The 23,367-nt window shown below is 44.4% G+C and overlaps 1 protein-coding gene across 6 annotated transcripts in view; it reads left to right on the forward strand.

Moving 5' to 3' along the window:
- The first annotated feature begins 19,838 nt into the window (after positions 1-19,838).
- Positions 19,839-23,367, forward strand: part of LOC137430147 (folylpolyglutamate synthase, mitochondrial-like) — a 78,228-nt gene continuing 74,699 nt past the window's right edge. For 2 of the 6 annotated variants that reach the window (XM_078780336.1, XM_078780337.1), the window contains exons 1-3: positions 20,002-21,076; positions 21,846-21,969; positions 23,119-23,241. In XM_078780336.1, coding sequence (XP_078636462.1) covers positions 21,955-21,969; positions 23,119-23,241 — 138 coding nt within the window. In that variant the 5' untranslated portion in view covers positions 20,002-21,076; positions 21,846-21,954. Of the gene's footprint in view, positions 21,077-21,845; positions 21,970-23,118; positions 23,242-23,367 lie in introns of all 6 variants that reach the window. The other 4 variants (XM_078780335.1, XM_078780334.1, XR_013623842.1 and 1 more) reach the window with 4 other exon arrangements.

Genomic DNA, 23,367 nt, shown 5'->3' on the forward strand with positions numbered 1-23,367 from the left:
GCGGACAGATGGGACATTGGAAACACGCCTGCCGAAAGTTAAGTCAGGGGCCCCTGCCACAAGGAAATCAAGTAGCCTATTGACGGGACGACTGCAGGTCGCCCAAGGAATGCCCCCTTTTGACTATGACACCGACAGAGGAGCCGACGTTGACTCTGGACGTGGATGGACAACAACTAGATTTTCTTGTTGATACGGGGGCGACCCGCAGTACTATTAATGAAGGGCAATTGCCATCCTTGCGCCCCACACATAAGAATGTTCAAATAATGTGCGTTTCGGGCTTGCCCCAAGCGCTTCCTATTTCAGAGGAAGTGAGAGTGGTGTGCGGCCCGCTAGAGGCTAAACATGCTTTTCTAATGACCACCACCGCCCCAACAAACTTGTTGGGACGGGATTTACTTTGCCGTTTGGGTTGTCAAATTTCATGCACAGAACAGGGAGTTTTTGTCGATGTCGTGGAATCCAAACGCGACCTGCTAATGGTGGCATTGTCTCGCCCCGGCCCCACCGCATATTGGTGGAGCCTGGACGAAGGGGCTTTGGCCACTTGGACACACGTCATAGATACAGTGTGCTCCGGAAGCGAGGGTTGCGAGATTGGCTATGACTACATCGAATTACAATGGACATAAAGGACAATCCACCCCACTGCACGGCTTATTACGATGCCAGGGGCGATAACGAAGACTACAGAGAAAGGGTAAAGGGGTCGATAGGTAAGCGTTCGGACTTACGCTTATCGAATATATGGATTGGATGGGAGGGAATAGGCGTCGAGGTAGCCCTAACCACAGATCAGCGTGCGTTGTCTCAATACCCCGCAGGAGTGGACGCCCATGTCACCCTCACCACCGCCAAAGGATGGCCGCCGGAAAGTGTAGGCTGGATGGTGGGGCGCTTACAAGAAACTCCATGCAATGGCCATTATATGGTAGGCCATTGGACATTGAGGTCGCTCGCCAATGACGAAGGGTATTTGATTACCCTTAGGAGTCAGAACAGAGAAGGAAAATTTGAAGAGGCAGACCTGCCCCCAAAGGGCACCCATGTTGTGCGAGTGGTATCTAAGAGCCTGGGCGAGTCCGGTGACCTTTTGGAGGAGGTTCCGGCCGACTTGTGGTCCCAACATGACAACCATGTCGGGCGAATTCGCGATGCCGAACCTCTGGTAATACCAGTACAACTGGGGATGCCCCTCCCAAACGTGAGACAATATAAACTGCGGCACGAGGCCGATGTGGGCATAGAGCCAGTGATTCAATCCTTGGTGAAACAGAAAATAATTGTAGAAACTAACAGCCAATGCAACACACCAATTTTGCCAGTAAATAAACCGATGCAAGACAAATGGAGATTCGTACAGGATCTGAGGGAAGTGAACAAAGTACAGACTTGTAGGCCATGGGGCATAGGGCTAAAATGTGCTCAATTTGACAATTTCGTGCAACAACGCAGGGGATTACTTAAAATTGCTATAGATGGGTTGGGGATGTGCTCCTGAACAAGAAACACCATGTCCCCAGACACCAGGGGTGCTCATTAATTTTTAACGCGCACTTGATGAAAATGCAAGTAAATATATATTCATCAACTATACGTTACTGCATTTTCTTTTATTTCTGGATAGTTTGAGGAGTAAAATGAAAAAAATTGATTGTGATATTGTTTCTAGACCTCCTTTTCACTAAAATACACCAATAAACATGATATTTTTGTATCTAGATAGTCATAGCGATAAGTTGAAAATGAATCCAATCTGAAAATATGGTCCGCCGCAGCTGAAACACATGTTGTGCCGCAAATAAATCATTTTTATTTTACTTTTTTTAAATTAACTTCTCACTTCTACCTTCTATGATCAGTTCATCTTCTTTGATTTGAAGAATGGCAATGAGTGGCAGTTGACGGCTGACTCCTTTTACTTTTTAGAAGATTCATTTTCAACTTATTTATTTAAAACAGTACAACATGTATACATTACGCATGTCATGGAAAGTGCTTGCATGATTAACAGTGTTTAAGAGTACTGTTACTTTTGCTTCATTTCCATGTTCAATACATAATGTATACATGCCAGGATAAGGCAGACAGACATAAATAATTGAGACAATCAAATTTGTTTATGATATCCATTACATTATAATTTACATCATTGTTCAATTTACAGCTTTCAAGTTTGAGAAATTTGTACTATTAACTATATTCACAGGTATAAGGTCGAAATCATGAACACAGGACTTTCATTTAAAAAATGATTGTACTTAAGAATAAATTAATTTTAAACATGTCAACCACACATAGATGACAATCAGTGAAAAAATCACTGATCATCCAGGATTCGAACCTGGGAACCTGCGCTTTACTAGTGCGACGCCCTAACCAACTGAGCTATACGATCAGATGGAGAAGAATGGATGATTTTAAATCAATAGGTCTTCAGTTCTAGTCCCGTTCCTCTAACATCCTATCATCTGAGAAGCGTATTGATTTAAAATCATCCGTTCTTCTCCATCTGATCGTATATTTCAGTTCAACTTCAACTTCAGGTTAGAGCATCTTACTAGTAAAGCGGAGGTTCCCAGGTTCGATCCTGTATGATCAGTGATTTCTTCACTGATTGTCATTGATGTTGTGTGGTTGACATGTTTAAAATTAATTTATTCTTAATTTATTCTTATGATATTAACCCACACGTTTAAGCTTCGTTTCTATATGATTGTACTTGATATCATATTTTTGATGCATTTGACATTTCATTATTTACGACTTATCTATGAAATGAAACTTCCATTTGTTTTACTTAGTTCTAACAGTTAAGTTTACATTTCTTTCCCATAACTCTATTTCCAAAGAGTGTCCATGAATGGTTTGTAAAAAGACAAGTCAAATAACAGTATTAACACCCAGATAAGATGTGGTTTATCAGTATTGGGTTGATATGAGCAATGTCATTCAATTAACGAAAAGTACCTTGTAAATTGTAATGTATGAAATAAAACGTACTTTCAGTGAAAATGTTATTGCCGCTAATGCCTACAATAAAATATATTTCAGATAAAATATGATTTCTCATGTAGTATTATTTCAAGTTGACAAAATGTGTTTTAAAGGTAATATATAGTGGCAACTCTTTAACATGAAGTTGTTTGGATCTTATGATTTAGTTCATGTTTAAAGGAATTATCAGGTTATATTATAATGTAGAAAATAAGTTTGGAATGAAAAAAAAAAACTTCCGTGTTATCATGAATTTCGTGTTAACAGAGTTTGTGTTACGGAGTTGCCACTGTATTATACAGTGTTTTATACATATGCTTTATCTATCAAACACAATTCTCACATTACATTTTTCTATAGATACATGTACCACAAGAGTCAGTCTGATTGAATGTGAATTGTATGAGAAGAAAATACAACATTTATCATAAAAATGAAGATTGATAAATTCATATGACCTCAAAAAAAGGAACTTCACCTCAATATTCTTCTTCATCAGAACCAGCTTCTTCCTCTGGCTCAGCAACTGGTTCATCGGATACAATTTCACCATTCTCGCATCCAGTGCATCTACAGAGTTCTGTACATTGCATACCAAGCTCACTGCAGCATGTTACGTCAGCCACTGACTGCACGTCATCTTTGAGTGCACGCTTACATTTTCCCTTCTTGCAGCTACAGTGTACTAGCTCCAGGATGTCATCAGGAGCAGGTGGAAGACTACACCAGTCCACTTCCAGAGAAGGTGTTCCATCAATCTCTTCAACTTTCCATCCTGATTCACTGGGAGCTGGAATTTCTGGCAGCTGTTCTAGGCAACGACGAAATATACCAGCTTGGTAATTAGCACGCATGATGTGTTTGATGAGAGAATCTCTGTTTGGTGGAAGGGATTCTCCAGCATGGACACCAAGTCGAAACTTATCATATCTGGCCTCGTTGACGGTTTCTGCTTTCTCCTGCCCATATACATGGCAAGCAAATCGCTCCAGTCTAGCAATTAGGTCATCTGATGGAGTGAATGACACCCCAAGCTCTTGAAAGGTTTCTTTGTACTTGTCATACTTAATCATTAGCTTGTAAGGTGTGACTTTCCCTTTTCCTCTGAAGGCGCTAACTGAGTCGCAACCAGTAAACGGGTGAAATCCCACAAGCGCAGATGTTACATCAGTTCCCAGCTGGCTCTGTAGAGATGTCATATCAAGAGTTCGTACCTTATCTTTGACACCGGTGTGAAACAGTAGAGGCACAGTAAACTGATGAGCACAACCTAAACTAATTATGAAGACATCAGTGTCCTGGCATTTGATGACAATTGCTGGTGAATGCGTTCTATGCGCTGTGTCAGTTTCTTGTAGCCTTTTCTGTGCATAATCGGCATGCAAGAGGATTCTGGTGTCCGCTTCCTCATGACTGCAACGAAGCTCTGGAATTACTTCTGAGACTACCATGCCATTCTCAATCCCGAGGGCATGACATAGCTCTCCATGTGCGATGTACACCTTCACATTTCTGTAAGAGTCAGGAGGGCACTGTTGCCAAACATGTAGAAGATACTCCACGAATGCTTCCTTGTTCTCACTGGCACTGAGGAACTTCTTCCATTGGATTGGTCGCTTCTGGTTGGTGTTGTCCACCTGAATCCGTATAATCTGAACTCCTGTAGCAGCACGCCGCTTTCTTTCTGCATTCTTGATGCTCATTCTTGGGTAAGTGTCAGTGACAAAATGAATCTCTTTGGAATTCTGACGTACTGCTAGCTTCACCACTTTATCAAACAAATCTTTTGCTAACAGATGAAAGGTAGCTGGTGCAGATGAACGCAATGCCTGTAGCATAGCCATACCATCTATGATCCAAACACTTTCTTGTGGAATGCTGTCCACAATCACTGTTGGCTCAGCAGATTTCTGCAGATGGTGCATGATTGAAGCCTTGTCTGTCTTCACTAAAGTTCCTAGTTCTGTTGCTATAGGTAATGGCAGCGGACCAAGGCAGTAGGTCATCATGTGGCGTAAATCAACTTTACGCACCTTGGAAATAAATATCAGTCTTGCAAAAAGTTTTCTGTCTGCTTTCAAGGTGATAGTTTTCCCCTTCACTCTAGTTGTGGTTGTCTTTTTTGCCGTCTCAAACGTAGCAAGCTTCATTCGCTTTATTGGATCGAAGAAAGAGTCGTTTTCCACCTGTAGACGATCTTTGCAAAACAAAGTAAAGCTCTTAGTACCTTTATCATAAGCTTCCAGTAGGTCTTCTTGTATCTTGTCGGATGCTACAACGCCTGAAGACAGATGAATCAGCTCATTACCGTCAACTTCAAATGGATTGACCATACTTCGTATTGTGTTGACGACAGCTTCAACATCTTGTTCGTCACGTCTGACGCGAGTTTGATCAAGGTCTTTCCTGGATCTTGCTTGGTTTTCCTTCCCAGCCATTTCCTTACACTTATTGGTGATAGCTGAGCACTCATGTTGTGTAAGTAGCCATCGCAGGACAGCCCCATGGTTAGTAGTGAAACCAATCAATCCTCCCTTTGTTTTAGCATCCCTGTTGCATGTCTGCTCAATGCACATGTCGCACTCTATTTGAGCGAAACCATATTCCTCTTGACGTTGGACAGCAAACTCTCCATCAACTAATGCCACATAAGCCGAGAAGTGAGTTTCAGGCAGATCGCACATTTCAAGGTAGTAAGCTGATAGATACCGTGAATAGTTTGGCCTATCGTAGGCAAACATCCAGGGGAGGATCTTCCTCACAATGCACAAGTGGAGTTCCCAATTCCCTGTCCTTGTAGCTCTAGTGAGAAGCATCACATTCTCAACACAGTCAATATAGTCAGACCAAAATGCAAATGTTGGACACTCCAAGCTCTTCTTCTCAATGAAAGCCTCAAACGATGACACTAGGTCCTTGAAAGAGTCGCTGTCTATGGCATCAGATATCTCCTTCTTGTTGTATCTTAAATGCAGCCTGTTCATGACATCAGTTGCTTTTGTCTGTTCTTCTTCACTAACACTGTCGAAGTAGGCTTCCCACTGCAAATACCTCAGAGCATCATGCATTAATTTATGCGCTCTCATGCTTCGATTGTAGTGATGGCCATTCATTACGCCTACAATTGATCCCTCTGCAATGACACCAGCCTCAATAAGAATATCTGAGAGCCCTGCATCTTTGAACCGCTTGCCTATGCAAGCAAGATACGTCATCTTTGTATGGAACATCCCTAGACGAATGACTATCCTCTTCTTGAATACATCATTGCACCAACGTATTTGTTGGGCCTTTGCATAAATTGCCTGGTCAAAGACGAGTACCACTACATACTGTTCAAGATTATCTGCATACTGGAGAGACCTGATTAGAATAGTCTGGACAGTGTCCATCTCAGTTGGGCTGGCATTTAGAACTGGGAGATATCCGACTACAGACTTGACTGGATACATTGTAGTTAGGAATGTATTAAACCCTGTCCATCCAGGAATGCCATCAAATTTGTACTTCAACATGTTGTATGCCGTCTTGACTGCTGGCTTGGTCTTTAGCAGGTTCATGATTGTTCTGGTCAACATCTACTGTGGTACCAAGGCAGGGAGGTCCCCTTTTCTTCCCATATCCCATGAATGGACAGATTTCAGTGGGAGGAGCTTGAATTGTTCTTTGCCTGGTACTTTTCAAAGATGGTGTTGTAGAAATCTCTACAGGTAATTCACTTGGTCTTTGTATCATTATACCATTAGTACTGTGCGTAGTCCCCTTGCCAGACAGTGTTTCTTCCCCGAAATCTATATTATCCCAGACTATAGTGGTGAATTTCCCCCTCTGTATATCAGGTGGTAAGTTCATATCCCCCATGCTGATTTGGCGCTGTGCAAGAGCTGTATTGTACTCCATTAAGGTTGTCTGTGAAATGCAATGCCCTAGCCCATTTATAATCCCTATTACGCTGGCGGAACCTGTCAGGTGGCGGATCGCGGTTGCTACTGCATAATGCTTTGGCATGGGTCGTTTTCCTTTTGAGGCCAAGAAAATTATATCTTGCGAAATTGATAGCAGCCTTCTTTGTTTGTCATCTGGAACTTCTACAAAGTCTGCACCATCCGGCTCACTGGATACACCTATCAGCCAAGCAAGGAAGTTGAACAGTTGAAAAGGAACCTCTGCCTTTACTTTATCTTCTGTTAGGTCGTCAGAAGTAGGTGGCCATGGTGGTGGTGAAGATGGCTTATTGGAGACAGCAGCCTTTATGATAAGTGCAGCGCTATACAGCATGCGTAAGTCGTCATTTGTGGGTGGTACTTTGGATTCTGAAACAGTTGGTATACTCTCCTCTTCATTATCTGTGCTGTCATCTGTTAAACTCCCTGCTGTATCGTCTACCAAGTCCTCGGCCAAATCTTCTGCTGATAGACACTCACTAAACACAATGTCACTCATGTTTCTACTTTTGGCTTTGATGAAGACTAACTGTGGAAAGCTTTTCTGTAGTCGCGTCTTCAGATGCCATGTTCGATATGGTGCATCGATGCCGCTGACATCTTTAATGGCGCGGATAAATATCTTATTGAGTTTACTCAATGTAAGAATTTCTTTGCCTATAATTAGATGCTTTCTGATGGTGTTTTGGCTGAATTTGTCAAAAGCATCAATATAGCCATTTTGAACTGGGGTCAATGGCTTGCCAGGTTTACTCAAAAATCTTGTGTAGTTCTTGTAGCAGCCATGATGGTACTGAAGCTCCCTGGCAACCAAGTCCTCCCCTTCTATTTGATGCAGCATTTGTACATCCTCTTTTGCTTTTGCAGCCTTTCGAAGTTGACCTCCACTGATGAGTTCACATTTTACTAGCCTTACCATTGACCTCTTTCCTGAGATGTGACTGCGCTTGTATTGGTTGCTATGGCAGAAAATGCACTCTTCAGGAAACATATGTCGCCTGCTCCAATCTCTTTGGCTGCTGTTTGCATCTGAGGAACGCAACATTCTCTTTCTGCTGGGCTCTCCACTGCTTTCACTAACTACAACTGGACTATCGTCAAGTTCGTTCATGTCTGTCCCAGCATCTGCATTAAACAGAAGGAAGAAACAAATTTTGAGTGATTAGAATTTAACTTTTTTTCAACAAATATGAAACATGTATTTATTTTCTTCCTACCTACCAACCATTGAATTATTGTCTAAACATAAATATACACAATTGTTTTCATTTTTTTTCTTCCAGTTACTTGTATACCCAATTTTTTCTGACAATATATTAAAATATATATATAATACAACAATTATATTTTTGTTTGGCCTTTAGGATATCATGGGATGGAACGTGCAATTTGATGCAACAATAAAAACTCGTGCCATCTCACGTTGGTATTTGCCCCAAATAAAGCCGGCAGCATCATCCATGCATTGACAAAATAGCGGTCACACTCAAAGTAACTGTGCAAGTAAACATTTGCACCTTAAAAGTATACATGCACACTGTGCACAAAAAATTGTCGATAGCTCCGCCGTCTTCCAGGATTTTTTGAGAAACTGTTTAGAACAAAGTCCACATGTTATTTTTTTAAATTGTCGATAGCTCCGACGTCTTCAAGGATTTCTCGGGAACTGTTAAAAACAAAGTGGGGTTTTTTTTCCGCCACCAAGACGGCAAAGTGTTTTTTCATATCTAATGTATTTCATTGATATTCAGTTGTTGTTTTTCTACTCAGATCAGTGAGTAAATTTTCTTTTTTGCCTCAATAGTAGGTGACGTTTTTTTTCTTCAAAAAACTTCCATGTCCCCCCCCCCCCCCCCCCCAAGAATCTATTGGTGCATCCCTTGTTATACATTTGTACACGCTTTGCTAGTAAAAATATTAATGACCATGACCACCGCGCAAAAAAACAACAACAAAACAAAAATACAAATAAACTCAACATGTGTTTATTGTTTATAATTATAGAGTTTAAAATTTTGCAAACATCTGTCTTTTTTAGTAACAAATATCAAATCATGGTTTTTTTAACAACTCCGACAAGGTAAACATACTTTTTATTACCATCATTTACAGGACAGTAAGAAGTACCTACCGTACAATTTAGTAAAAATGTGTAGTCTACATGTACAAAATTATTTCTTAATTCTTTGTGGATCCTAAAAACTGTAATGAGGTGTGACATGAGCCTGATGACATAAACCACAATATCCCCACATATCATGATACTATTACTAAAGTAAAAGAGCATGCTTGCAATAGTACGATTTGTATTATAAATTGTAGTCTTGAAATAGATAAACAAAATCATAAAATGTACATTTCATCATGCATGACTTGCTGAGTCTGCTGTACATTTGTCAATTGAATTTGAAGATACTACTCTTCTAAGGCCAACTCCAAATCTTCCGGAACTTGTTACTAACTTGCTTGAATCAAGCATGATGATTTATTTGATCATGATATATGGCAATGTAATGTGAATTCTATCATCACGATCAGATTCTATCATCATGATCATGTCTATGTTTGCAGAACAATTGAAACTTTTGGCTAAACTTAAAGCTTACTAAAAAAATTACTACATAATCATATTAACTTACCATGAGATGTAGATGTTTCGGTCTTTTTCTCCTTCAGCCTGTTCACTTTACTGATGTCACAAAAGCGACGTGAACAATCATAATGGTAGCCAATGTTGGGATTTTCTGGTTTGGCTTCAATGCAGGATTGTGTATCGGCAAAATCAAGCCCCAGCTTTACCGCACAGTCGGCCAGTAAATTGCGTTCTTTACAGTCATAGAGCAACCATTTACTCGCAAATTCAACAAAGCGGGCCCAGTTTTTATCATTGAATTGAATGAAATTGCTTTTAGTTTTATGGACAACATGCATCACGCAAAATTTGGACGAAAATTGAACAGGTTTTCCTGTCACTGCCGAAGCAATGGGCGTCGCCATCTTGGTTTGTCAGCTACCGAACGGAGCTTAGTATGAGCTGCGTGATTGGCCAATTACGGCACCTGACGTATCTGGAGCGCTCATTCGCTGAATTTATCACGTGAACAACCTTGTCCGCGAATTTTAAACCTGATTTTTTTATCGAAATTCTTTCTTTATTTGTATTTTAATGTGCAGGTATATTTATTGGGGACATTATTATATCGAATGGAACGAATATTTTGCTGATTTTCATGAATAAATCAAGTAATCCCCATTCCTGTTGCACGAAAAAGTGGATTTTAATGGTATGCCCCATGGCCTATTGGCATTAAATATGGAATATATATATTTTCTTGACTTGGGTTTACTTTCTTAACTCAGTATATCAATCTAGTGAGTTTGTTTTACACTTTGGTGATTTATTTGTTAAAAGAACCATGTCACTGATTGTCTGTCGCAGCAAGAAGTCAACAACAGGATTATATCACAGGTGGCGTGGCAAAATGTACGGACAGGTGCATTTGACGATTGGCTTCACAGTCGGGTATACAAGGGTTGTTGCGTTCTGTATTAGTGGAAAACAACTGCTGCACGTCTCCAAAAATTATTGCCGCTTCCTCTGGAGATGGTCCGTCAACTCGACAATGCTGTTTGTCATGGAGTGGTGGCTTTACGAAATTACAGCATGAAAGAGCGTGCTATTGCTCGGCAGTATGGCACCACTCAAGGTCAGGTGTCAAAGATCCTGAAACGAAATGCTCAGAGGGGTGTCCCCACTCCAATACCGAGGCCAGGAGGTCCCCGCAGAACCACAAGGAGGGATGATCGCCAGCTGCACCGGTTAGTCCGCAATGGCCGTACCAAGTCAGCTAATCGGCTTAGGGCTGAGTGGCAGCAACTGACAAATGTGCCTGTATCCAGAAGGCGAGTCAACCAACGACTGATTCAAGCAGGCTATCGTGCCAGGCGTCCCCTGAGAAAGCCACGCCTGACCAGACAACACTGCCAGCGCCAATTGCAGTGGGCCAGAGAGCACCGTCAATGGCAGCCAGGACACTGGAATCATGTGATCTTCAGTGACGAGTCTAGATTTCTGGTCTATCGTCAAGATGGCCGCGTCCGAGTGCACAGACAAGTGCATGAAGCCTACAACAAAGATTGTATAGTGCCAAGAGTCCAAGCTGGAGGTGGTGGGGTGACCGTTCGGGCTGCTTTTCATGCAGGGGGCAAAACTGACCTGGTTGTTCTGAATGGAAACCTGAACCAGTTCAAGTACAGGGCCATTCTGGAAGAAACATTGCTTCCATTTGCTCGTGCAGCCTTTCGATGAAACTTTGTCTTCCAAGATGACAATGCACGGCCTCATCGTGCTCGCATGATCCAACACTTTCTTGCTGACCGTGGTATAGAGCATATGGAGTGGCCTGCCATGTCCCCGGATATGAATCCGATAGAGAACTTGTGGGCAGAATTAACGCGTCAAATCGACCACTTGGACCAGCAGCCCACCTCTGTGCGTGAATTACAGCAGGCTATTGTCACTGCATGGCAAGCAATTCCTGTCCAAACCTTGGCAAATCTCGTGAACAGCATGCCTCGACGTGTACGTGCTCTCCTGAATGCTCGTGGGGGTTACACGAAGTACTGAACTGTAATTTTACTGTCGGTAATCCCAGTCGTAATTTAACTTTTGTTTTTGTTACAAAAAAATTTGGCTAATGTGCAAAATAAAGAGATACTTCTGGAAAACGTACAGAAGTTTAACACAGTACTGTCCATGAATTGAGTTCGATATCAGTTTACATCACTTTCAAGGATCAATTTATTTGTTTCGAAATGTCAAATGTGGTTTTTGTTTCTTTTGAAGGTCACATTAACAAAATCTAGAATAATTTCAACATAATTCCAATGAACTTTTGGTTCTAAGACATCTTGAAAGGTAAGTTCACCCCCACAAAAAAATATTCCATATTAAATGCCAAGTCTGTAATACGAGGCATACACCCAGTAGTACCAAATCCGGATGGCCTTATGACATCTATCCCACCGGACGCGACACACTTCACTGTTATTGATCTATGTTCCGCCTTTTTCCCCGTACCTATTGCACCCGAGTCACAATATTTGTTCGCCTTCACCTACAGAGGGCGCCAGTACACCTGGACGGTGTTACCCCAAGGGTTCTCCGACAGCCCCACCCTGTTCTCCCGAGCGTTGCACCGTGACCTAGCGGATGTGGAACTAAAGGGGGGATCGGTGTTGTTGCAATACATTGATGATTTGTTAATTTGTTCCCCCTCCAAGGAAGCTTGCTAAAGGCCTTGGCGGCCTAGGGCCACAAGGTAGGACGAAAAAAGCTCCAATTCATACGGAATGTCGTAACCTACTTGGGTCATGCCATTTCGCATGGGAAACGAGAACTGGACGCTGGACGGGTGACTGCTATCATGGAGATGCCGCGGCCGAACACACAACGGGGAATGTTGCGCTTCCTAGGTATGATGGGATACTGCCGTACTTGGATAATTGACTATGCGCTGCTTGCTAAACCACTGTACGAAGCTACCAAATCAGAAGAGCCGACCCATTTGTTTGGACGGACGACTTGATGTGCTGTTTCGAGAGTCTGAAAAAGGCATTGGTTACGGCACCGACTTTAGGACTCCCCGATTATGTGAAACCATTCACCCTTTACACAGGAATTCTGGTCCCTTGAGCGACGAGGCTTGCTTCGATCTCTCCACGGCATCAAAGTTTGAGTGTTTTCCCGTTCGTCTCTTTGTCAAATTTCCGCTGGGTATTTTGTTGTGTATGTGTTATTGTGTGTTTCTATTTGGTTTTGGTTTTGTAGTTGTTGCAAATTTGTGTGTAATTAGTCGTTTTTTTTGTTCGCGCCACGTGCGTGGCCTGGTCTCTCCGGGCTCCCTCCCCCCCCCCCCGTCAGTGTTTTGTGAATATGGGTTCTTTCCTTCATAGTATTTGCTTGTTTCTTTGATTTTCTTTTCTCCCCCCTACCTCTCACGAACATCTTACCCTCTGTCCAGCGTTTTGAAAACAGAACAAACAAATAAACAAACAAAAAAATTCTATATTAATGCTTTCTCTCCTCCCGGACACATGCATGTTCGCTCTCCTCCTCGTCTCGCCTTGTGCCCCACCCCCTATATCTCGTTTTTCTTCCACCTCTGCTCCTGCTTTCTCAAATCCACGTTCTCACTTAGAGACTTTTCCCAGATTGTTTTTCATGGTTTTGTTTAAATATTATTTAAATATGTTTAAACCGCAGCCGTGATGCTGACGCCGCCCCCCCCTCCCCCCCCCCCCAGAATTTCCATGTTTTGAACGTTTCCCAGTGTGTACCCTGGATTAGAATAGGTACACCGTATCCCTGCGTGTCGTAAGAGACGACTAAGAGGGTTGGCGTCAGGAAGGGCATGCGGCCATAAAAACATTACCTCAAAAAGAGAACCATGACAATTACAACTACATATGGGCAGGGTACAGCCCGAAGTGGAGATCGGTTTCTGAGGTTTGGGACATGGAATGTAGGGACAATGACAGGGAGATCAGGAGAAGTGGTGGAAGTATTGGTCAGAAGAAGAGTGGATATATGTTGTGTGCAGGAGACGAGATGGAAGGAAAGTGGTGTGAGAATGGTGAAGGGTAGGCAGGGACAGAAATACAAGTTTATGTGGCAAGGGTGCCTGGAGGGCGTGAATGGTGTTGGTGTCCTGTTTTCTGAGGAGTTTGGAGACAGTGTGGTGAGTGTGACTAGAGTGAGTGATAGGTTGATGATGGTGAAAATGATGATTGGAAAGTTCTTGGTGAACATCATCTCAGGATATGCTCCGCAGGTTGGTCGGAGCGATGAATAGAAGGACAAGTTCTGGTGTGCGATAGAGAAGCTGATGGAAAACGTGAAAGATGAGGAAGTTGTTGTGGTAGGAGGAGACCTAAATGGACATGTGGGAAGGAGTATGGATGGTTTTGACGAAGTTCATGGGGGTTACGGATATGGGTGTGAGAAATGGAGAAGGTGAAAGGATTTTGGAGTTTGCTGATGGAGCTGATTTGTTGATTTGTAATACTCAGTTCCAGAAAGAGGATAATAAGCTTGTTACATACACGTCAGGTGGGTCGACGACAACCGTTGACTACCTGATGGAGCGTAGGCGAGATAGGGGGCACCTCCGGGACACAAAGGTGATCCCGGGGGAGGAGGCTGTTTCACAGCACCACTTGGTTGTCTGCGACATAAGGGTGAAAGGTGTGAGGAGAGCTCGGCGGGTGAAGTACCAACCGAGAAAGAAGGTGTGGAGGATGAAAGAGGTGACAGTAAGGGAGGCATTAAAAGAGAGGCTGAGAAAGGTCGAGGCTGATGTGGTTGAGATTGAAAGTTATTGAAAGATAAAGTTATTGGAGCATGGAATGAAGGTATTGGAAAGGGTGTTGGAGAGGAGGATAAGGAAGAAAGTGAAGATCGACGAAATGCAGTTTGGATTTATGCCAGGAAGAGGAACGACAGACGCGCTTTTCATTGTGAGGCAGTTGCAGGAGAAGTACATGGAGAAGAGGAAGAAGTTGTTTCTTGGGTTTGTTGATCTGGAGAAAGCATTCGATAGGGTTCCATGCAAAGTATTGACATGGGCATTGAGGAAGTTAGGAGTGGAGGAATGGTTGATCAGAGTAGTGATGGCAATGTACAAAAGAGCGCGCACAGCTGTAAGGACGAAGGATGGGAACAGTGGTGAGTTTGAGGTGAAGGTGGGAGTGCATCAGGGGTCGGTACTAAGCCAACTACTATTTGTAGCTGTGATGGAGGTGCTGGCTCAGAACGTAAAGGAGGGTTTACCGTGGGAGTTGTTGTATGCAGATGATCTGGTGTTGATTGCGGAAAGTATGGATGGACTGAAGGAAAAGATGAACAAGTGGAAGGAATGTATGGAGACAAAAGGTCTGAAGGTGAATATCGGAAAGACGAAGGTGATGGCAAATGGTAAAGCATGTGGGGAGGTGGAAAGAACTGGGAAGTGGCCCTGTGCTGTGTGTAGGAAGGGTGTCGGAGTGAACTCCATTCAATGTACAATGTGCGCTGAGTGGGTTCATCAAAAATGTAGTGGTCTGAGAGGGTCATTAACCAGTGTGGCAGCTACATTCAAATGTAAGGTGTGCACAGAGGGAGCTGCAGATGGAGGAAATGTTGAGTTGGATCTTGGAGAGGGCATGAAGCTGGAAGGTGTGAAAACATTTTGCTACCTCGGAGACATGCTGAATGGAGAAGTTGGATCAGACTCGGCAACGGTTGCTCGAGTGAGATGTGCATGGAAGAAGTTTCGGGAACTGAGTGGCGTGCTGATGATGAGGGGAGTGTCGTTGAAGCTGAAGGGAAAGGTGTATGCTGCATGTGTGAGAAGTGTTATGATTTATGGGAGCGAGACATGGGTAATGAACGTAGAGCAGCAACGAAGGTTGGAAAGGATGGAAATGTGAATGGTTCGACGGATGTGCGGAGTATCGTTGAGAGAGAGGAAGACAAATGATGAATTGCGAAAGATGATGGGAATAGAGCCTGTGATTGATGCTGTGAAGAGGAACAGGTTGAGATGGTTTGGTCATGTGTTGAGGAAGAATGAAAGTGACTGGTTGAGAAGAGTGATGGAAATGAATGTAGAAGGAAGTAGAGGACGGGGAAGACCGAGAAAGACTTGGCTAAAGATGGTGGAAGAAGAAATGCGGGCAAGGGGGTTAACAAGGAGAGATGCAGAAAATAGGGCAAAATGGAGTAGATTGTCATCGGGACCGCAAGGCTAACCCCCGCTCTAGTCGGGAAAATGGCCTTTAAAATGCATGTTGTTGTTGTTGTTGTATTCACCCTTTACACTCATGCAGTAGGAGGTTTTGCCCAGTCCGTATTGACACAGACTCACGGGGACAATGAGCGACCGGTAGCCTACTTCAGTAAAAAGCTAGACCCGGTCTAGCAGGGGTTTCCGGTGTGCCTGCAAGCCGTGGCAGCGGCCAGGTACGCAGTGGAAAGGACAGCGGACATTGTAATGGGACACCCGGTAACATTACGGGTTCCACATTGCGTCACTTCACTGTTACTACAGCGGAAAACACAACTCTTGGCTTCCACCAGATTAATGCATTACGAAACCGCACTGATCACTGCAGCCAACGTCACTGTTGAACGTTGCACTAAACTCAATCCGGCCTCACTGATGCCCACCCTAGAGGAGGGTGAACCCCATGTATGTGTCGATGTAGTGCAGCAGGTCTCCACGGTGTGTCCAGATTTAAAGGACGTTCCCCTCGACGACCCCGATTGTGTATATTATGTCGACGGATCAGCTAAACGTGGATGGGATGGCTCTTTGCTATCCGGGTATGCGGTGTGCACTGATAACGAGACAGTGGAAAGCGGACGCCTTCCACCCACCTTTTCTGCCCAGCAGGCGGAGCTGTGCGCCCTAACTAGAGCATGTGACTTGGCGGCAGGCCTTGCTGTCAACATTTATACAGATTCAGCCTACGCGCACGGGGTAGTCCACGACAAAGGGGCAATCTGGAAGATGCGAGGCTTCCTCACATCTGCAGGTTCGGTTATAAAGAACGGCGAATTGGTTGACGGGCTACTCCAAAGCATTTTGCTTCCCCGCGCTATCGCGGTGATTAAATGTCGCGGCCACCAAAAAGCGGACACTGACATTGCTCGGGGCAATGCCAGGGCGGACGCAGCGGCAGGAAAGGCAGACAACCAACACGTAGGACAGAACATGCCGGTGGTGACGCAAGCAAAAGGGGCGCTCGCACAGATTGCCAATGTCCCGACCTCAGGGCCAACAGCCACACCAACTAACGACGACGTTTTAAAGCTTCAAAATGCAGCAACCGCAGCGAACACGATGATTGGGATAAAACGAGGGGCCACGCGCCCCAGACCGAATGAGATGTGGACCCTTTACGGAAAACCAATATCACCCAAGGAACTACTGCCTTGGCTGGCATGTATGGCACATCAAAATGGCCATGTGTGCCAGAGGGGGGTGATGGAACAGATAAACTATACTTGGGCGGCACCGGGACTGTCACGAATCGCATCAGATGTGTGCCGGTCATGTGTGGTTTGCCAACAACATAATAGGGGGGCACCACCGAGGCACCCACACAACGCGGGCCATCCTCAACCCATCAGGCCATTTTCCCATATCCAGTTCGATTTTATAAACATGGAACCGAGCATGTCATTTCGCTACGTTTTGGTAATCGTGGATATGTTCACAAAATGGGTGGAGGCCTACCCATGCGTTAAGTCAGACGCCCCGACAGTAGCTAAGCGCCTCGTGCGGGATTTCATGTGCAGATTTGGCATTCCCCAGAAAATGTCGTCAGACCAAGGGGGCCACTTCACGGGAGAGGTGATTAAGGGTATCCTAAAGGCATTGGGTGTGAAACAATCTTTCCATTGCATTTACCACCCACAATCAGCGGGACTTGTGGAACGCACGAACGGGACCCTGAAACTCAAGTTAGCAAAGATCTGTGCAGATACAGGTTTGAAGTGGCCGGAAGCTCTCCCGCTTGCGTTAATGAGCACTCGTTCCACCCCTGGTCGCACCACGGGTCCCTCCCCCCACGAGATATTGATGGGACGACCTATGAGTTTGCCTGTTTCAGCCCCGATGGACATGTCCAAACTTGATTTGCCTGTGATGGATGACATGCTTTTAAAGTTTTGCATAGGATTGTCCAACGTGGTGCGCAGCATCCACGCTCGAGTACAAGAGGCGTTGCCTGAACCAACAGGCCACGCCATCCACAACTTCCAAGCCAGCGACTACGTGCTCGTGAAGCACTTCACCCGCAAGAACGCCCTGGAACCAAGGTGGACGGGACCATTCCAGGTATTGCTGACTACACCAACTGCTGTCTTTTGTGAGGGCAAGTCCTCCTGGATCCATGCCACGCACTGTAAGTTGGCTGTCCAAGCACCAGACACTACACCACAGCAACCACAGTAACGATGGGTCTAATCACAGGTATGATGCTATTGATAGTGACAGCATCAATGGGGAGCACGATATGGGCTCCATCAAGAGGGAGCTCCGATTACAATAGGTGTGAAAACAAAACACGACACCTCACCGTAACATGGGGACAAAAGGTATCGTTACCATGTTTCGAGCAGAAAGCCCTGCACACAAATTGGGTAAGCGTAAGATGGTTAGCACTGTCGGCAGGGCCTGGACGTATAGGCGTGGTATTACGAAAACAACGAGAGTTCCGGGAGGACGGGCAAGCTAGCGTCAAGACTTTGGCCCGACCAGGATATAAGTGGGGAACCCCTGATTTTAAGCTACAAACACGCACACGCCTAGAAAAAGGCATGACTATGCAGATTCAGTGTAGTGTTTGGACTCCTGGCGTGGCTCGTGACGAAACCAAATACACACCATGCATCGAATACATACTCACTCTGCACCCCCAGGACAAGGCCCCAAAAAAGGGTGCAAACACATATTGGAAGGTAGCAAGAGAGGTGGCGACAATTCAGAATAGGACTCACTGCTGGTCATGCATGCACTTTCCCCAAGCAGGCACCACTGGAATACAAATGATAGTGCTACCCCTGTCCCTTAACGATCTTTGCTCACAACCTATCGATTCCCCATGTTTAGTCACCACTCTGGAAAGAGAGGGGGTTGGCAACGGCAAGAGTTGTAATCGGCAGTTTAATTATCGCCCTTCAATGATTGCCCATGTGGCCGAGAGGCCTGCCCCCCGTCTGGGTCAAACCACAGAAAGGGATGGTCTGCCTCCAGGGCTCCGGCCACTTGCTTATGGGGGAATCAGAATGTGCCTACACTCTCCCCGGGAAGCTGGAAAAAGGGAGCACCGGGATTACACTACGAATAGTACTGCAAGATAAACACAACCACAATATAACGGCGATATCATTTTCTAGGGGGGTTAGTAGGATTAATGGGGTGACAACGGGAATTCAGTGCTTATCCACCCACCTAGTCCCACCCCATGGGACAATGTTCATATGCTACGATAAGGCATACCCCTATTTACCAAATAATTGGGGTGGTACATGTTATCTTGGCTCGGTCCTTCCCGACATCGAGATACTGGATGACTTAGATCCAAGGTCCCTGGGCAGGCGACATAGGAGGTCAGTATGGAACGAAGACGGAACCACTAAACTACATGGAGCCATATGGGAAAAGGTGATAGGTTTCTTCTTCCCAGGAGCTGGCACAGTTATGGATAGTTTTCGGATAGATAAGTTGGCTTTGGTCCTAGAAAAGGTGGCTAACGACACCGCTACAGCCCATGATGTACTATTGGACACAGTAGTTCATATGCGCACAATGGTAATGCAGAATCAGGTGGCTCTGGATATGCTTCTAGCAGAGAAAGGAGGGGTATGTGGGATAGTAGAAGGAAAATGTTGCACGTATATACCAGACCAAATCAGAAGGGGTGTCAGCCGTAATAGTGAAATTGAGAAAAACTCGCCACGCATTGACTGTCGACCGAATTGCACGTGAGAACTCTTTTAGGTTTAGCTGGCTTACTGATTGGTTTTCGGGATGGACAGGTACCATAGTAAAATGGTTGTTGACCGCACTGGTGGTGATAATCGGGGTGGTGATCTGGGGAGCACTAATGAAGGCTTTAGTCCTCCTATGCGTGAGAAAGTATTTTTCAGGATGGACGACGAAGAAACCGCCGACAACGACCATGATCTTGACCGTCGACCTGAACGAGCCCCTGGGCGAGGCTGATGTGTTCGTCGCTTCTGAAGATTGTCACGATTTTGCTGCTAGAAACTGTGATGATTTTGTTGCAAATCCCCTGTGGGAATTGGCTAATGCTTCTATGTATTACAAGCACACAGCTGCACATCTCCGCTCGATCCGACTATGGAACTAATTCCGATGCTGGGTCTGGCTGTCGAAGGACCTGACATGGATACTCTGGATCCCGAAGCTGAGTACGCATCCATGAACGACTTCGACACCAAGGAAGTTTCTCTCTTTACTTTGAATTGTGATGCTCTGTACCCTGACCAGGAAAACATGACACAAGATACTGACGACATTATGTATTCCCCAGAACAACAGCATGTGCAGGCTCTCATGAACATGGACCTCGAATAACTTCGAAGAGCCGCAAGAACTGCGTTTGTGCGAGGACGGGGAGTCCTTCGATAGGGGGGAATTTCAGCTGCACCCACGCTGCTGCCAGGGTGGGTTGGAAGACCCCCCGGGCACACATCCCCAACCGGACCAGATGCCTTCGTTGTGGATCCGAAACGTTAATGGACCTTCATGTTCTGGACTTTCATTTTACAAAGCACGCACAATCGCGACACACCTTCCAAGTGTGCATGCGTGGCGCTTTGGGCGCGTGGCATGCCCTTGGAAGGGCGCACAGACAATCCTCTTTTGCTTACAATAAAGCCCGATGTGGCCACATACACTACTATTCTTTTTGCTTGCTAATAAAGCCCGATGTGGCAGATTGTCTCGTTAGATACTTTGTCTCTACGCGACAAAGGGTGGTTATGTCGGAAACATGATTTTATTATGTGTCCTTTGATTTGTATATCCTTATAATCATTATTTGTATTCAATAAGATTGCTTGCTTCACCATTTATTGTTGGAATTAAACTTGTTATACTTCACCTGGTTGGAGCACCTTTACTGCCCAACTGTATGGAAGAGTTGAGAAACGGCTCAAACCACATTCCTTCCCTTGGAGAGGACTGGATAATGACTTGAGAAACGGCTCAACCCACATTCCTTCCCTTGGAGAGGCCTGGGTAACATCTCCTCTGAATGATAAGGGTTTGAGAATGACAAGGTCTTGCTCCCACATTATTCCCTCACATTCAGCACTGCCCCAGGATAGGATCACGGTGGGAGGCTGTTGAAGCCCACTTTTGTCCTTTGTCTCTTCACCTCTTCAGCGGAGACTTTTTCTATTATCCTGCCTATATAAAGACACACCCTTTGTGAGTTCCTTTAGAGGTTTTGGGACGCATGCTGTTCTTGTAGCTGTATGTACCAAAGCCTGTCCACAGCTGTGTGGTCGTTCAATAAACTGCTTGTTACTCCTTGAACTCAAGTTGTGGATCCAGGTTCGATTCCCAACACACACACACACACACACACACACACACATATATATATATATATACACACACACACACACACACACACACACACACACACACACACACACACACACACACACATACATGTACACACATATATAAACACGTACTCACACACACACATATATATATATATATATATATATATACATACATACACACACACACACACATATATATATATATATATATATGTGGCGGAGGTATATATTTATATATATATATACACACATACACAAACACACACACACACATACACACATGCACACACATACACATACACACATGTACACACACACACATATATGAACACATACTCACACACACACACACACACACACACACACACACACACACACACACACACACACACACACATACATATATATATATATATATATATATATATATATATATATATATATATATATACACACATACACACACACGTACACACACACATATACACAAATACTCATAACACATATACTCGGTACAGTGCGTACCTCCGCCACATAATGCCTGATCCAGTGGAACGTAGCAAACCCCGAAACCCGGCGCTGTAACAGTATTTTGCCGCGCGTAAAATACTCACTTAAGGCATAAGCAAACAGTTACCTTCTTTGTAAACCTTACCCTTGTTGTCACCCTAACCAGCACGCTTCTTATTCCGGCTGGATTGTCCAACTTTTTGTCTTTTTTTAATCCTGATTTTTTTGATTCTCATCAACAGCTCTCCACGGCTGCAGCTCATCTGACTTCCCAAGGAGGTGGATCCCTACCTCGTGTTTGGGGGTAGTTTGTGTCTCCTAAGGGTATCTCTGGCCTCGAGCACACGATCCATGATGGACTACGAGGTTATCCACTTCACACTGCGCGTTATCACTTTCCTACTACAGATTGTTTGACTTCTAAAATGTTATCATCTTTTGAGCTATTTAGGCCAATAACTCTTATTGATACCAGCACCTTGCATCCAGGAGTATAAAATGAAGACACTGCTGCTTTGGCACAGAGATTACCTGCATATCAACTTGTGCTGCTCACTGGTTCACCTTGTCATGTTCCAATTTCAGGAAATAATTGTTTTTTTCTTTTTCTGTAAATACAATAATGTTGTGTTCCGATCTGTTTTTTTTGTCCTCGCTCTTCCACGACCCTTGACCATGCCTAAAGAAACGCTTATCTTCCCTTTGTATCACCTTCTACATCCTGTTCTCCAAGAGCTTTATCTTCAGCAATGTCATTGACTCGTAAATTGGGTACAGTACCGACACTCCTGAGGTAAAAGAAAAACTTGTTAATAGATAGGAAACAAATAAGGTTTTAAAATTAAGTGCACAACAATTGATGAACTAGTTTAGAATAAATAAATAAAATTCTCCCGGCGCAAATTATTATTTGGAGTGACTCATTGGATGACTAAAGCATGGTGAGCAGGATTCTAAATTGAGTGGGTAAGTGGTGGTGCACTTGTGTGCAGCCTGTGGCTGCTGGTTGCATCATTTTCTGGGGGCACGGTTGCCACTGATGCAATTTCTCTATTTAACCAGTAAGCTGGTACTCGTTTTGCTGACCGCGGAAGGATGACAGGCTGAGTCAACCCACGTGGTGTTAATTCAGCGGCATGACAGGGACTTGAGCTCAGGACCATAAGATATCATGCTGGCTGCATTAACCGTTAAGCCAACACCAGGCTTAGTGGGTAAGTGAATGGCATGATGACTTGTCTGCTTTACTTGTGTTGCTAGAAACGCGCACTCCTTTCGGGAACATGAGCAAATTGTCAGCTCCTGTGAGGGGCGTGGGGATTTTTTGTGTCCATGACCTGACGCTGGGTACTAATTCTACCAACATGTATGCAAAATTTGGTTGAGATCGGGCCAGACCTGTTTTTTTTTCCTATGATTTTCAGATGTACATACATGCATGCATACATACATACATACATACATGCAATTGCCTTATTTAATAAAGCACGATAACTAATGAGCGGCATTGGACAGGAGGCGGTGAAGTTGCTGAACATGATGCAAACACCAGGGGGCAAAGGTGGCGAACCATGTTCACGGCATGCACCGGAGAAGGTTCGTCAAATAGGCACGGATTTGGAAAAGCTTGGAATCAAGGTGAGTAGCAGCATGGGGGCTAGAAAGTAAGTGCAAACCATAATATGGAGTTTAGCAATGCAACGACGCATGGTTTAATAATGGACGGGATGAGGTCGAGGAGGGGTATGATTGGGAATCTGTACG

Source organism: Myxine glutinosa, chromosome 6, assembly GCF_964187855.1.
Source record: "Myxine glutinosa chromosome 6, kmMyxGlut1.1, whole genome shotgun sequence".
Taxonomy (NCBI): Eukaryota; Metazoa; Chordata; class Myxini; order Myxiniformes; family Myxinidae; genus Myxine; species Myxine glutinosa.